The 13914-nt window shown below is 44.8% G+C and overlaps 1 protein-coding gene across 1 annotated transcript in view; it reads left to right on the top strand.

Moving 5' to 3' along the window:
* The window catches only part of cspg4 (chondroitin sulfate proteoglycan 4), a gene marked incomplete at both ends in the record, with an annotated part of 65564 nt that extends 54046 nt beyond the window's left edge, over positions 1-11518 (top strand). Inside the window, 6 exons of the mRNA XM_080545362.1 lie at positions 2696-2872; positions 6680-6878; positions 7486-7623; positions 7882-8042; positions 9170-9353; positions 9633-11518. Coding sequence (XP_080401488.1) covers positions 2696-2872; positions 6680-6878; positions 7486-7623; positions 7882-8042; positions 9170-9353; positions 9633-11518 — 2745 coding nt within the window. The remainder of the gene's footprint in view (positions 1-2695; positions 2873-6679; positions 6879-7485; positions 7624-7881; positions 8043-9169; positions 9354-9632) is intronic.
* Positions 11519-13914: the final 2396 nt, after the last annotated feature.

Here is a 13914-nt window from a genome sequence, read left to right as displayed (position 1 = left end):
CAGTGCCGTTCGGCAGCCCTGAGCCAAAACAAACTGGCCTGTTATATTCCTATAATAATGGATGTGCACATAACCTTCCCGCGCTTCGCCAGACAACTTTTTTCCCTCAAAGACCCCAGTGTGTGCAGCTCCAACTCAACTGAGGGCTTGTGCATAGCCATGATTCAGCTAAATCCGATTATGGCCATAGGGGAAAAAATAAAATAAAAATGTTAAGACTTCTACCATCTACCATTGTGTACATACCGTGTTATACCACAAGGTTATAGGACGGTTTCTCTCTTGTTCAGTGAGTTACATATTCTATGTGCTTACTCTGTACTTTCTCTGTTTCTTTTGTGTGTGTTTTTTTTTCTTTTGTTATGCAATGCTTGTTTGGGGGACGAAAAACTGCAATTCTCTAAATGAGAACCATATTGAGGTAGAAGTCTGCGAGACTGGTCGGGGGCAGGACGGGGATTGGAACTTGGAGCATAATTGTTCCTAAATTAAAGACGGATGTGCTCATACTCATTATGGGACATGATTTGGGCTCTCTTTGCTCATTCATGTGGGAGCAGTGGTTCTTTTCCAGGCCCTGATAGTTCCCGTCATATTGTTGATGTCTACACTTTGGTCACATACTCTTCCAGGCGATCGGATGCTGACAAAGTCATATTACTACACATATTTGCGGACAACTTTCCCCAAGCTAGTGAAACTATTTTCGTTTTCAAAAAAAGTACAGTTGCTACATATTGACCAATGTTGTAGCTTTGTAGGCACTCAGCAACCAAAAAAAGTTGATTTTATCTATTATCTATTATGGTACTACTATTATCTATAGTAGATAACTATTACCTCCCAGACTCAATGAACTAACTGATAATCAGTTGAATATGCTGTGTTAATGCTAGGCTGAAACCAACATGTGCAACCCTACAGGGTGTCCTCAAAGTCAGGTTAGAAAAAAAAGCGATGTTCCTAGACCTCTGTTGAATCACTTTAGATAAGATAGCTCAGAGAGGTTTATATATCAATGAGTTTCATTAAGAGTCTTACTATTGTTTTTAAGCGGTGCAGCATTTTTTTTAGATGATTGCTCATAAACCTGCACCGCTTACTACCTGGGTGAAGCCTCACATTAAAGCCAGGTTCACACACACACACACACACACATACACATACACACACATACACATACACATACACAAACACACACAAACACACATGCACACACACCCACACACACACTGTACAGTACTGCACATTCTCTGATTAAAAGTGTAGTCAAACATGGTTCCTGTCAGATAGAAGCATTGGTGTCCCTCCCCCTAGTTACCGTACACTTCATGTTTAATCAGTATTAAAGAGAGTTTGAAACAAACCGTTGCTTTGTCCCAGATGGAAACAAATGTGACAGCCACATGTCGCCGCACAAGAGCCACTCATTGTTTATTGTCCTTTGCAGAAAGGCTGATTATCTTGCTCACTTTCTTCGATCGGTAATGACACCGGGTGTTTTTCCTATGCAATGGCTGCCATCTGGGAACCATTAGAGTCTCCAGTGCGGCAAGCCCCCCCTGACCACCAAGTCATACAGTGTACAGCCCCTCCTGACCACCAAGTCAGTCATACAGTGTACAGTCATACAGTGTACAGGCAGTAGGAATTCTAATTCATGTAGTAGGGAGAACATTGGAGCCTCTGCATGTTCCATTGGAACATTGGAGCCTCTGCAAGTTCCGTTAGAGCACGTGCAGATTTCACTTGCACTCCTCTGTGGATGCACAGTAGTGTATTCTACATTCAAACGTCAATATCCCTCCCAGGTCTAACTCAGTATTGTGTTTTACTTCAAATTTGATTTCACCCCCAGTAAACAAAGAGTCCAAAAGACGTCCTCAGGAAAGCCGGAATGTGGGTTCAGATGACGTCTTTCTAGGACGTCCAGGTGACGTCTTTCTAGGACGTCCAGGTGACGACTTTAGGACGTCTTATGGACTGCAGATCGTCTTCTGTAGTCCATAAGACGTCCTAAAGACGTCATCTGGACGTCCTAGAAAGACGTCATCTTTCGGACGTCTTTTGGACTCTCTTGTTTACTGGGACTGATCAATATAGACTGTGGGAAGGAGCCCGTAATCCTTTCTGTCCTCTACTGTCACTCAAATATAAGTACATAACATACTGTACCTGAACATGTACACCTTGGTTGAATGTGTATGTTCCACACACATTGAAATCTATTTTTAACATCCATCTATTTTATACATTTCTACGTTCCTGAACGATGCAAACGTTGTCTGATTGAACGCTGTGATTTGAGATCACCCTTACTGTCAACAACAGCAACCGACTACTCTCCAAACCTTTTCTTCGCAAAGCCCCAGAACATCAAACACATTTTGACCAAGTCCAAGGACACAGAAGAACTGTTGTTTTGTTCAAGTGACGGATGATGCAGGCCTACTACATTATGTGTCTGTGCCCATGGGATGGTAGGTAGCCTAGAGGTTAGCGAGGCTGGCTAGCAAGGTCGGTGGTTCGATCCCCGCCTCAGGAGGGAGCTGCATAGCATGTGAGCAAGGCACCTAACCCCTAATTGCTTTAGGGGTGCTGACTATGGCTTGTACTCTAATCATTCTCTTTCCTCAGCGTTGTGTGCCAAAAATGACTGACTGGCACCTCCGGGCCTTTCATATGTCCTTTGCAGGTCAAACTAGGACACATCTACTACCTCCATGACAGCACGGAGAGCGGGGAGGACAGTTTCACACTCACGGCGTCGGCCTATGAGATCGAGCGCCGGAGCCTGCCCATCGTCTTCACGGTGACGGTCCTTGCGGTCAACGATGAGCCGCCGAAACTGACGCGCAACACCGGACTCGAGGTACGGGTACTTGTAGTTTTGTACACAGTGGATAATGCCGTCGTCCGTTTAAAGTGCAGTGTATTTAGACTGTGCTTTGTATTGGTTGGCTATCTGCCTTTTGATTGATTGATTGAAAACTTTATTAGAAGATTTGCAGAAGTAGGTACATGAAAGTACATATTACATACAAGGTCAACTAACAGGATAAAAACCCAAGAAAGCCACTGGCTTATTTCAATTGGGGTCCTTCTTCAAGTAAGTGGCCAATTACAGGACAAACCGATTCCTCAGAAGTGGAAACTTTTTCTAGCACTTTCTAAAAGCCAATGAGTCAGTCAGTACGTTTCAACCAATGAGTTAGTGGGTCTATTGTTTTTCCTGACTATTACATTGACCATGAGACCTGAACCGAATCAATCCTTAATTATAACTGGGGCCAGTAGCTTTTCCAGGTCAGGTCACATGGTCAGGAAAAACCTCTGGGCTCCCTAACCGTAGTGAATAGGGGCTGATGTGATTTAATCGAATCTTAGCAACTACTTTGCCTCATAATCTGCACTAACTGTACAGTACATAGCAACATTTACTCACAACGGACTGGCATTAATAATGTAGATTGTTGTTACACATATTATACAGCCTTTGACTTCCTCAAGGCAAACAGACAGGACCTCAATTATCAAATAGGCACATTCTACTGTTAGAGTTGGGAAATTGTTGGAAAAAGTGCCCATAATCATCTCACATAGCTGGAAACCGACTGTGTCTTTCAGCACTGTCGACTCTGTCTGTGGTTCGACGTTGCCTTGGCAACCCGTATTTTTGGAAAACCAAGATGGTGATAAGACCTCGGATTTTTTGGCATAGCCTATAGGGGCCAGCGAATCGAAAGCATTGCTCGTGTGAGCTGCAAAAAAAAAGTAATATAATTATGCGTCTGTTTCTCCACTCGCACAGTCAGACCTGCTCCTCCTATGGGCTCTTTGGGAGCAGCGCTGGTTCTGATTTAGAGTAGTCAAGGCAGGAAACGTGAGCGTGCTGACCTACAGCAGATGATCAGGCATGATGAATAACATGGCCGTGACACACTCTGATCACCAAAGATCCTGCTTGGCCAGGCCTACTGGGCCACAGCTGGCTTCCATTAAGGCCCCCCCTCCCCCCTCTCTCAAAGAATGTGACTGAATGTGTATAAATACCCTAATGAGCTTAGTATAAATGTCTTACCTTGTTTTTGTAAGTAAGTACTATAAGCTCGTATCGCTTTATTGTGTATACTAGTAAAATCGGCCTTATGTTTCAAACTATTACGTTTTAACAATTTAGCAGACACTTTTATCCAAGGCGACACAATTAGACATTACAGGGACAGTCTCCCTGGAGTAGCTTAGGGCTAAGTGCCGTACTCAATGACACACTAGTGGTGGTGTTTCCAGGTGGGATACAAACTCATGGTCACCAGTTCACCTCACTATCCACTAGGCCACCACTACCAATTGTGTATTGTTGGTATTACAGTGATAGTCAAAACTACAAGACACAGGACAGTCATAACTATAAACTACACCAGATTAGGGTGCCCTGGGCGCAGACTCTAGACAACAGAGAGACAAAACAAAGCACAGCAAGACGGGTGAGGACAACAAAAATAAACATGGAGAACATCCAACATTCATAACCGCGCACATCCAAAGACAGACATCCGTACCACATACCAACACATCAGAACATCTCAGCAGCCCAGTCCACCACAGCAGTGAGTCCCCAAGCAGAGTCTTGAAAGTCTCTAGTCTCTCATAATCCAGGTCCTGTTCCCCACCGAAGACGCTCAGACCCGCGGTCCTTTCCGTCAGCGGTCTCGTGATTAGCAATCCCGCCTTGACGCCCGTCGAGACCCAGTAAACAAAGACTCCAAAAGACGTCCTCAGGGAAGCCGGAATATGGGTTCAGACGACGTCTTTCTAGGACGTCCAGATTACGTCTTTAGGACGTCTTAGACGATTCTGTAGTCTATAAGACGTCCTAAAGACATCATCTGGACGTCCTAGAAAGACGTCCTCTGAACCCACATTCCGGCCTCCCCGAGGATGTCTTTTGGACTCTTTGTTTACTGGGAAGGGTGTCTATTCTTTTATTTATTTATTTTTCTGTTCATATTCCGCCACCCATATTGGTTGGAACAAAAGCCTGTAGTACGGCTTCCCCTTTTCCCCAACCCTATCCCTCAGCCTACCAGACATAGATTGAGGATGGCAAGCCTGATAGGCAGCAGTATATACCATCAATATGAAACAGCACGTTGTCCTTCTACTGTTTCCTTCATGACCCCTGGGACTGGATAATCAGTTCCAACAGTGTGTTGTATGTGACTCTCCCCTATCCTCTTCAATGAGTTATCATGAAATGAAAGGGGATGAGTAAGACTATTTTGTACAGCCAACATGTGGCGCCCCCTTGAGGGTACTGTATTTATGAAACGGGGGGGCGGGGGGGGGGGGGCATCGTGCTGAATCCTGTTGAGTTGTATCAGAGCAATTGAGGGTAACTGTGGCAGAAACAATATTCTATTGTTGGCTCCCAAAGAAACCCATAATCCACTGTGTGGGATGAAATTGAATTTGCAACCCATCCTTTGAGGTGTAAAATGCATTGATTGTTAAATAAACAATCCATTTCCAGCCTAATTTAGATTGAACTTGCCCTACTTGCTCGGGAGCAACTGCTGGTGTAATACTGCGCGCATGCTGACATCTAGTGGTAAGCTCCACGCAAGGGAAGTGCAGTAATTGATCCTGCCACCAGAGATCAGTAGGAATTCATTGTAACACAAATACACTGAAAACCAGCAATGTGCTGCACATTAATCTGTGTATGAATTTAAGACTGATGTCAGAATATAGGCCTATATGATTTGATATATCATATAAAATAATAGGAATATGTCAATACATGGTTGCTAGTTGGGTATGACGATATTATGAGTAGTGTGTATTTTGCCTAAAATAATATACTGTAAACTGAAACCCTTAATATAATACGCAACCCGTTAATTATCTAGGACTATGGGGCTTAGTGCTCTGGCTTACCTCTACCCCGTTTCTTTTCTCTCTTTTCTCTCTATCTTGAGAGACTGGAGATGGAGGAAGCAGAGGAGGAAAGTACCAGGCAGAACAAATCGATATGTACTTCTCGTTTCCAAGGCCCACAGCCCTCTCCCTGCTGATTCCTGCTATTTAAGACTGTCTTTCAGGAGATCTGGCCCATTTCTTCCAATTAATGTTCCTTTCAGCTAGCGAACCATTAGAAGTCCATTAAAACCCTTTGCCCTGGGAGAGTAATTCCCTCTATGCTGTGTGCTTCATCTTCTGATAACAGGCCAAGCCAGGCCACCACAAAGGAATAATTAACCTTTTTCTAAAAAAATGTGTTTTTCTAAAAGAGATTTTTGTTTTGGAGGTTTTAACTTTGTTTTGCTCTTGTCTTTCCTCTTTCTCTCTCGTTTTCTCTTTTTCTTTTTTTTATTTATTATTTACTCTTACTTGTTACCCTTCTCTTACGCTTACTCTAACTCCCACTTTTCCTCTTTGTCCTCCTCTGTCTCCTTCTCTCTCTCCTTCTGTCTCTCGCTCTCCATCTCTCTCTCCTTCTCTCTCTCTCTCTCCATCTCTCTCTCTCTCTCTCTCCTTCTGTCTCTCGCTCTCCATCTCTCCCTCCTCTCTCTCTCTCTCTTTCTCCCTCCCCTCCCCTCTCTCTCTCTCTCTCTTTCTCTCTCCCCTCTCTCTCTCTCTCTCTCTCTCTGTCCCTCTCCCCATCTTTCTTCCCCAGCTTTTGGCGGGAGAAGAATCTGAAATCACCACCAATATGTTGAACACAGAGGACGCGGACACCCCTGCAGACGACTTGGTTTATTCCGTAGAGTCGCCCACCAACGGCATGGTGGCGCTTAAAGTGTCACCAGAAGAAGGCATCCTCGACTTCACACAGGCTCAGATAAACAACGGGGAGGTCATCTTTATCCACAAGGGTAAGTGTGGGGAACATGGCGCGTTCCGACCTGCAGGGGGAGCCACAGTAAGGCTCGACGAGTTTCTTCTTTTGGAAGACCAGAGTGAATGGAACAGAACATATGATATTACGTTTTTATAAAAGCATTGCCTATTTATGGAGAAGAGAAAAACAACCGCCTAAGAGTGTCCACTTTATGCGAGTCATTTCTGCTCCATTTCACTGTGCCTCGTTTCAATGGAGCAAAATTCTGTCTGGTTCCAGCCTGGCTTCTCTGCCCTCATTAAGGTGATGCCTTAATAGCAATTGAATATTATGTTATTTTACAGAGATTATTACACCAACCTCTGATTTGATCAAACCAATGAATTGAACCATACCCCAGATATAGGGGTCAAATACATTTTCTGTTCATTGAATCAAATTCTAACCCTAGTACTGGTATTTTATGGATTCGACTATTTACTGTATAACTTTCCGTTTACAGACCAACTTTTGCAACCCCCTGTTCGCCCTACATTGTCTAACTCTTCTGAATTGTCTCCTCTCCTCTCCTCTCCTCTCCTCTCCCCTCCTCTCCTCTCCCCTCCTCTCCTCTCCTCTCCCCTCCTCTCCTCTTCTACCAGGGCTGGAGTCAGGTGGCTTCGGTTTCACTGTGACAGATGGAGAGCACACTTCTCCTCTCTACCGCTTCGCTATCACGGCAAGAGAGCTCACCATCACCATGGAAAGAACCTCCCAGGAAGACCTCATGGTGTTCCCAGGTGAGATGCCAGAAGTACTGAAGTATCTTGACTTTAAAGAATTTGGTTGAAATTCAGGCTTATTTTGACTCATTTAGACTCAAAATAAGCCTTGATTTTCCTTTAGTGACATAGATGGAATACCCCCCTGAACTGGTGCCTGTGCAGTGCATTAGTTTTAAATAAATGCTAAAAGGATGTCAATAACCAAATTACAAGAGGACGCATTTTTGATATCCTTTCTGTGAGTACTGAGAGAGAACTTGTCTGCCGTCACAGGGACAAGACAAGCCATCACCAGTGCCATCCTGAGCGCTGTGACCAATGAGGACGGAGATGAGATCAGCTACTCTCTCATCAGACCCCCTCGTCTCGGGAGACTGATCTTAGCCAAGGAGCACAACCGGTTCGAGGAAATCACCAAGTTCTCTCAAACCGAGGTGAGTTTGTGCACTTCTGCCTTACTGCATGACAATGTGTTGGATGGATGGCAATAGACCTATCGCTAAGCCACGGCCCCTTCGAAAACTCTGACAAACAAACAACGCTCGCTCAAATTCTTCACTGACAGTTGACTGACTTGACCGACCGTGTCTGAATGACATTCAATGACTTGGCGGGAAGTAAGTAGTAATAAAAAAAAATAAAGATGACAAGAATATTTAGTCTAGAAGCTTTTCACCATCAGATATTAGCGAGTTGTTTGTCCGAGTTTTCTGCCTGTAGTGACTTTTGCTGTGATATGATTGGACAGTTTCTATTTTGGGGCGTGGCTTAGCGTGGGGCGTGGTCTATTAACCAATTATCATTCCAATGAGTTTACTGAGGTGTGAAAAGAAAATGTGCATATGTAATTAGGGTTAGGAGGTTTTCCTTCCCACATGAACCTAAACAGGAAAACATATTTTCATGATTGGGTGAATATACGAATAAACGGTATGCTTGCACTGGAAAATCAAGGCATATACAGTGTATCACTTAATATCAGACTCAGTCATATATTTTCGATTAAAGCTTACTGCTGATACCTTAATCTGTAGCCAAGGGCATACACGTTGGCTTTCATCTGTGTGTGTGTGTGTATATGTGTGTGTGTGTGTGTGTGTGTGTGTGTGTGTGTGTGTGTGTGTGTGTACGCGAGTGCATGTGTGTGAGTTCAGTTCAGTTCAGGACGAAGTGACCTCAAATAACATACTCACACACTCACATTCCAGTGTTTAAACTCTCCTCCCCGTTTACTTACAATCCGAAACCTTTTGCACTTTCTCATACTCTCCCCTTTTAAAAGAGAGGGATCTCACAGAAAAATAGATATGGTTACAAGAGTAAAAATGTCCAGGATAAGTGTGTAGTATGTGTACACACATGGCAAGACTTGGAAGTTTTCTAGAAGTGGTACTGTATGATGAATCACAGTTCTAGTTTTAGTTTTTATCCAACAGAATAGGCCAGAGCAGGGCTTGGAACCCACGACCTTCCTTACTGCTAAGCTTGATATAAGCATGATCATTAAGCATGATATAATTCAACAAAAACCTCCTCATCTATTTTTTCTTCTGCCACACAGTTGGAGTCAGGAGCTGTCTTCTATGAGCATCAGATGCCTGAGGAGCCCTTCTGGGTTGTGAGGGACTCCATCGAGCTCCTCCTGTCATCCCCTCCCGCCCCAAACATCCGTCACATCCTCCCCATCACTGTGTCCTACTACGCTGCCAACCGCAACGTCTCATCCCAGCTCTTCAGGAACAAAGGTATGATGACTAATCTTGACGCCCAGCCCAGTAAACAAAGAGTCCATAAGACGTCATCTGGACGTCCTAGAAAGACTTTTGGACTCTTTGTTTACTGGGAAGGGTATCTATTATTGAATTTTTCTGTTCATATTCCGCCACCCATATTGGTTGGAACAAAAGCCTGGACCGACACTAGTCCTCTGCAGATGATAGTTGACAGCTAAATATATCTGAAATAATTATATGACGAAATGTATGTATAACCCCCTCACGTACGTCATTGTTTCCCCCTCTTAGGTTTGGAAATAGTGCAAGGCCAGAGGAAGGCCATCGACAGTTCTGTCCTGGATGCCTCTAACCTGTTGGCCAGCCTGCCTGTGTCGGAGCGAGGCACCCTGGATGTGGTGTTCGAGGTGAGGCGCTTCCCCGCCCATGGCCGGATCACACTGGGGGGCATAGACCTGTCCCGAGAGACCCCCTACTTCATGCAGGAGGAAGTGGCGAACGGCGAACTGGAGTACCTCCACGACGACTCCGGGGCCTCATCCGATAGCTTCGCCTTCCGGGCCCGGCTCAACCCGCAGGGCCGCAAGGACGGGGGCGTGGCCTCCCCCGCCCAGTCAGTGGTACTGGAGGACGAGATCTTCAACATAGTGATCCGGCGCCGTGACTCCAGTCCCCCGGAGCTGGTCAGCCTGGATATGCTCCTGGAGGTCCTCCAGGGTTCCATGACCGTGCTCACCCAGAAGCATCTGAACACCAGGGACGAGGACAGCACTCCGGACGAGGTGCGTTTCACCATCTCCAAAGCCCCGGGCAACGGACGCCTGGTCAACGCCGTCACCATGGACCCCATCTCCGACTTCACCCAGGAGGCGGTCAATTCCGGGCTGGTGGGCTTCGTCAGTGACGGGAGCCTATCCGACGGCTTTATGGAGTTCACCGTGTCGGACGGCAAGCACCGCACCGAGCCGCACTCGCTCCACATCGGGGTGCTGGCCCGGACGCTGGTCCTGGCCAAAGCTACAGAGATCCAGGTAAGGCAGGGGGATGACGAGACCCTGGTGACGGAGGAGATGCTGAGAGCCACCACGGGCGGCCCCATTGAGGAGGAGGTCCTCTACAAGATCACCGGCAACCCCAAGTACGCCGCCGTCATGGTGGACCGGCAGCCGACGTCTGCGTTCACCCAGACGCAGATCAAGGAGGGCCGGGTGAGCGTGCGCTTCATCAAGTCCACCTCCCCCAGGGACAGCGTCGCGTTCGTGGCCCGGAGCGGGGCGGCCAACGTCTCTTCCGTCCTCAACATCACCGTGAAGCCTCTAGCGAACATAGCCAAGGACCCGCTCTTACCAAGAGGCGCCCTGGTCCAGCTGGACAGGAAGCTGCTGGACGCCACGCCTCTGGCCAACAAGACCAGGACGTCCCCGACCTTCAGCGTCATCCAGCAGCCGCGGGGCGCTCGCTTCGTGAGGTCAGGAGGGTCCAACGAGGGCCAGCCCATCGACACGTTCACTCAGAAGGACCTGGACGAGGGGAGAGTGGCGATGGAGATCCTGCACAGCACTGGGAGGAAGCCGGGAAGCCCGGCTCAGGATGAGGCTCGGTTCCTGCTAAAGGCGCACGGGGTCCCTCCTGCTGAGTGTGTGCTCTCCTTCAAGACCGCCCCATACAACGCCTCCGGGGTCTACCCAGTTACCCTGCTGAAGGTACCTTCAGAGTCCACCTGGTCCGACAGCAATGACCTCCCAGACGGGGCTGGAGGGTCCCCGCGCGTCACCCCAGCTAGTCCCCGCTGGAGAGACAACATGGACTGGGCGGAAGGGAACGGCCCCACCACCGCCGCCACCGACATTTCGGGCTCCGAAAGGAAGCCAGTGATGTCACGGCGGAACAACCTGTGGTCCATCCTTATCCCCATCCTGGTCATCCTCCTCCTGCTCCTCCTGGCGGCCATCTTGGCTTACTATCTGGTGCGGCGCAACAAGACAGGCAAGCATAACGTGCAGACAGTGGCCTCCAAGCCCAAAAATGGAGATGTCAGCCAGGAGACCTTCCGGAAAACAGATCCGGCCAATAACATCCCCATGTCAAACATGGACTCCAAAGAGGCCGATCCGGAACTGCTGCAGCACTGTCCAACAACAAACCCGGAGTTAAAAAAGAACCAGTACTGGGTATGAGAGAGCCGAGCGCTTTGAGATAGAGAAATAGAGAGAGGTAGATCCTCAACCGTTTTGAATGCGGCGTCCTTGAATCATTCCTTACAGTGTCAAAGACCTCTTGCCGTAAAAGTATTATGAATTTTGAATATTATGTTTAGACATCATTGGCCTTTTGCTTATCTCAAACGAACAGTGTGCCAATCCTCAGGTCATGAAACACTGAATATTTCTATTTGCAAAGAAAGAGGCACTTACTAAACTAAAGAGGGTTTCCTCGGGTCTATTTATTGTAGGACAACTGCTGGACATTTATAAACCTTTTTTTTTTCACAGGGCACAAATGAGGACATAAACATATATATTATGTTTGCAAAAAATAAATGAAATTTGTGTGCTCCTACATGTATTCACCATGCTATTATAGGCCGATATTATTCATTTCAGTACATAAGAAGATAGATTTAAGTTTTGATAAGGTTTGGTTCAACAGCAAAGTATGTATATAATTCAAGTCATTGAGGTAGATCTATGCTGTATGAAAGAAATGACAAAGTGCCTTTCTTGAGTGTTTTATGTTTATTTTTCTATACATGTTTAATATGTGTTTTGTTTTGCTTTGTTGTTAGGGTTTAATTCAATCAAACTTGCACTGCTGTATAGTGTACAGTAGCATAGTTAACTATGTTTAACCTGTTGCCAATCGCAGACCGGTTTTGGGTTTTTTTTAATGAAAAATGTCAGACATTTCTCTAAGCAGGGTTCCCACGAGTCCTTGAAATCCTTGAAAGTTTGTGAATTTGAGAAAAAGAAAAAAAAAGTTTTTGAAAATAGGGTCATTGAAAGTGCTTGAATTCCCCCCTCTCTCTCTCTCTCAAAAAAAAATAAATATTCAAAAATGTTTTACTTAGCTCAACTAGTTCTGTCTAAAACTTCACTCCTTGAATTTGAGGAAATTGAGTCTTGAAAGTCCTTGAAAGGTGCGTGAAAGTCCTTGAAAGGTGTTTGAAAGGTGCTTGAATTTGATGTTTCAGAAGGTGTGGGAACCCTGTCTAAGGTACATAAAGATATTTCCAGTACTCTCACTACGGTACAACTGTGTGCTGGTAGTAGTTGTGTATCCAAAGTTAACCTTTTCTAAGGCAAGTTTGATTGAATCTCACCCCAAGTCTTTCCATTTCCAGCTATTCATATGCTATCCCGTAATGCTAAACGCTGAAGTGTCACTCAAACAGAACTGCTTGCTTAGATCCACTGGACTGACTTATGGCACTGATGACTAAAACTGCACAGTATACAATTTAGTAACCACAGACAGGACGTTACTCACCAGTGGTTGACGGCAAAAGCATCCTGATTGGCTGACAGGCAGCAGTGAGGTCATTTTAGAACTGCAAGCATTTTATTTTCCAGGCCTGCAATTAAGATGTAATAAATGTTGAGTTCTCTGTTATGTTTGCTCAAGAGAAACTTGAATGATATGTTTTATGGAATGCTCCGCTGGTTGGATAATAAGGAATTTGAATTATGAAGGAGTTAAAAAGTTATTCTGTGCTAAAATGCGTTGTTTATATCATGTTTTGTGTGGCCCAAACATTGATATAGCAGGATACATTCCATTTTCAATTAACATAGTGTAAAACAACTTTTTTAAATTACAGAGATCTAGTATCAGGTTTTAGAATTGAAATTCAAATTTGCATCAAATTGCAACTGTTGAAAATCAAATGTCATTTATAGATAACTTATTGTTTTTATAACCTGTGGAGAAGCCAATGTTTTTGGGTGGAAATACCATATGTGCATAATCATATGTCCTTTATGTAAGTACAAACTTTACAGTATTAGGAAATTGGTTGCTTTTAGGGAACACTGATTGACAAACAGTATTTGTTTGAGAAAGAAACTTCACCAAAACCATATTGAAAGCAATAATCACTGTCTAGATTATTTTATTGTTCTTTATTTTATACCATTTGAGTAGTCAAATACCTCCATTAAGCTAAACAAGTTGTATCAATAATTCTAATTGCAATTTGCAGAGACATTGCAAATCAATAATGTCCTTAAATCCTCACAAGTCAATGTTGTTAATAGTTTAATTGCGTTATTTAAGCAATAAAGCCAGAGAGGCCATGATTTATTATTAATATGATAGTTATTATTCATTCTTGTGAAGACATCAAAAGGTATAAAAAATAATTACCAATCATTGAGAGCATTTTATGTAATCTGATTGTCCCCTTTGTGTAATCTGATGAAAACTGACTGGAGGAGATGTTAGAACGCATAGTTAGAAAACTCTGACAAATTGTCTCCCAGAATAATGTATTTGGGCAACAGTTGTACATTTCCTTCCGTTAAAAAAAGACTATTTATGTACTTTCTTAGATAGATGTGTACATTACCTAGCTTCT

The sequence above is a fragment of the Nansenia antarctica genome (assembly GCF_963989245.1).
Source record: "Nansenia antarctica genome assembly, chromosome: 14".
NCBI lineage: Eukaryota > Metazoa > Chordata > Actinopteri > Argentiniformes > Microstomatidae > Nansenia > Nansenia antarctica.
Note: the sequence above shows the minus strand (reverse complement) of the source record. Positions and strands in the feature narration are given on the sequence as shown.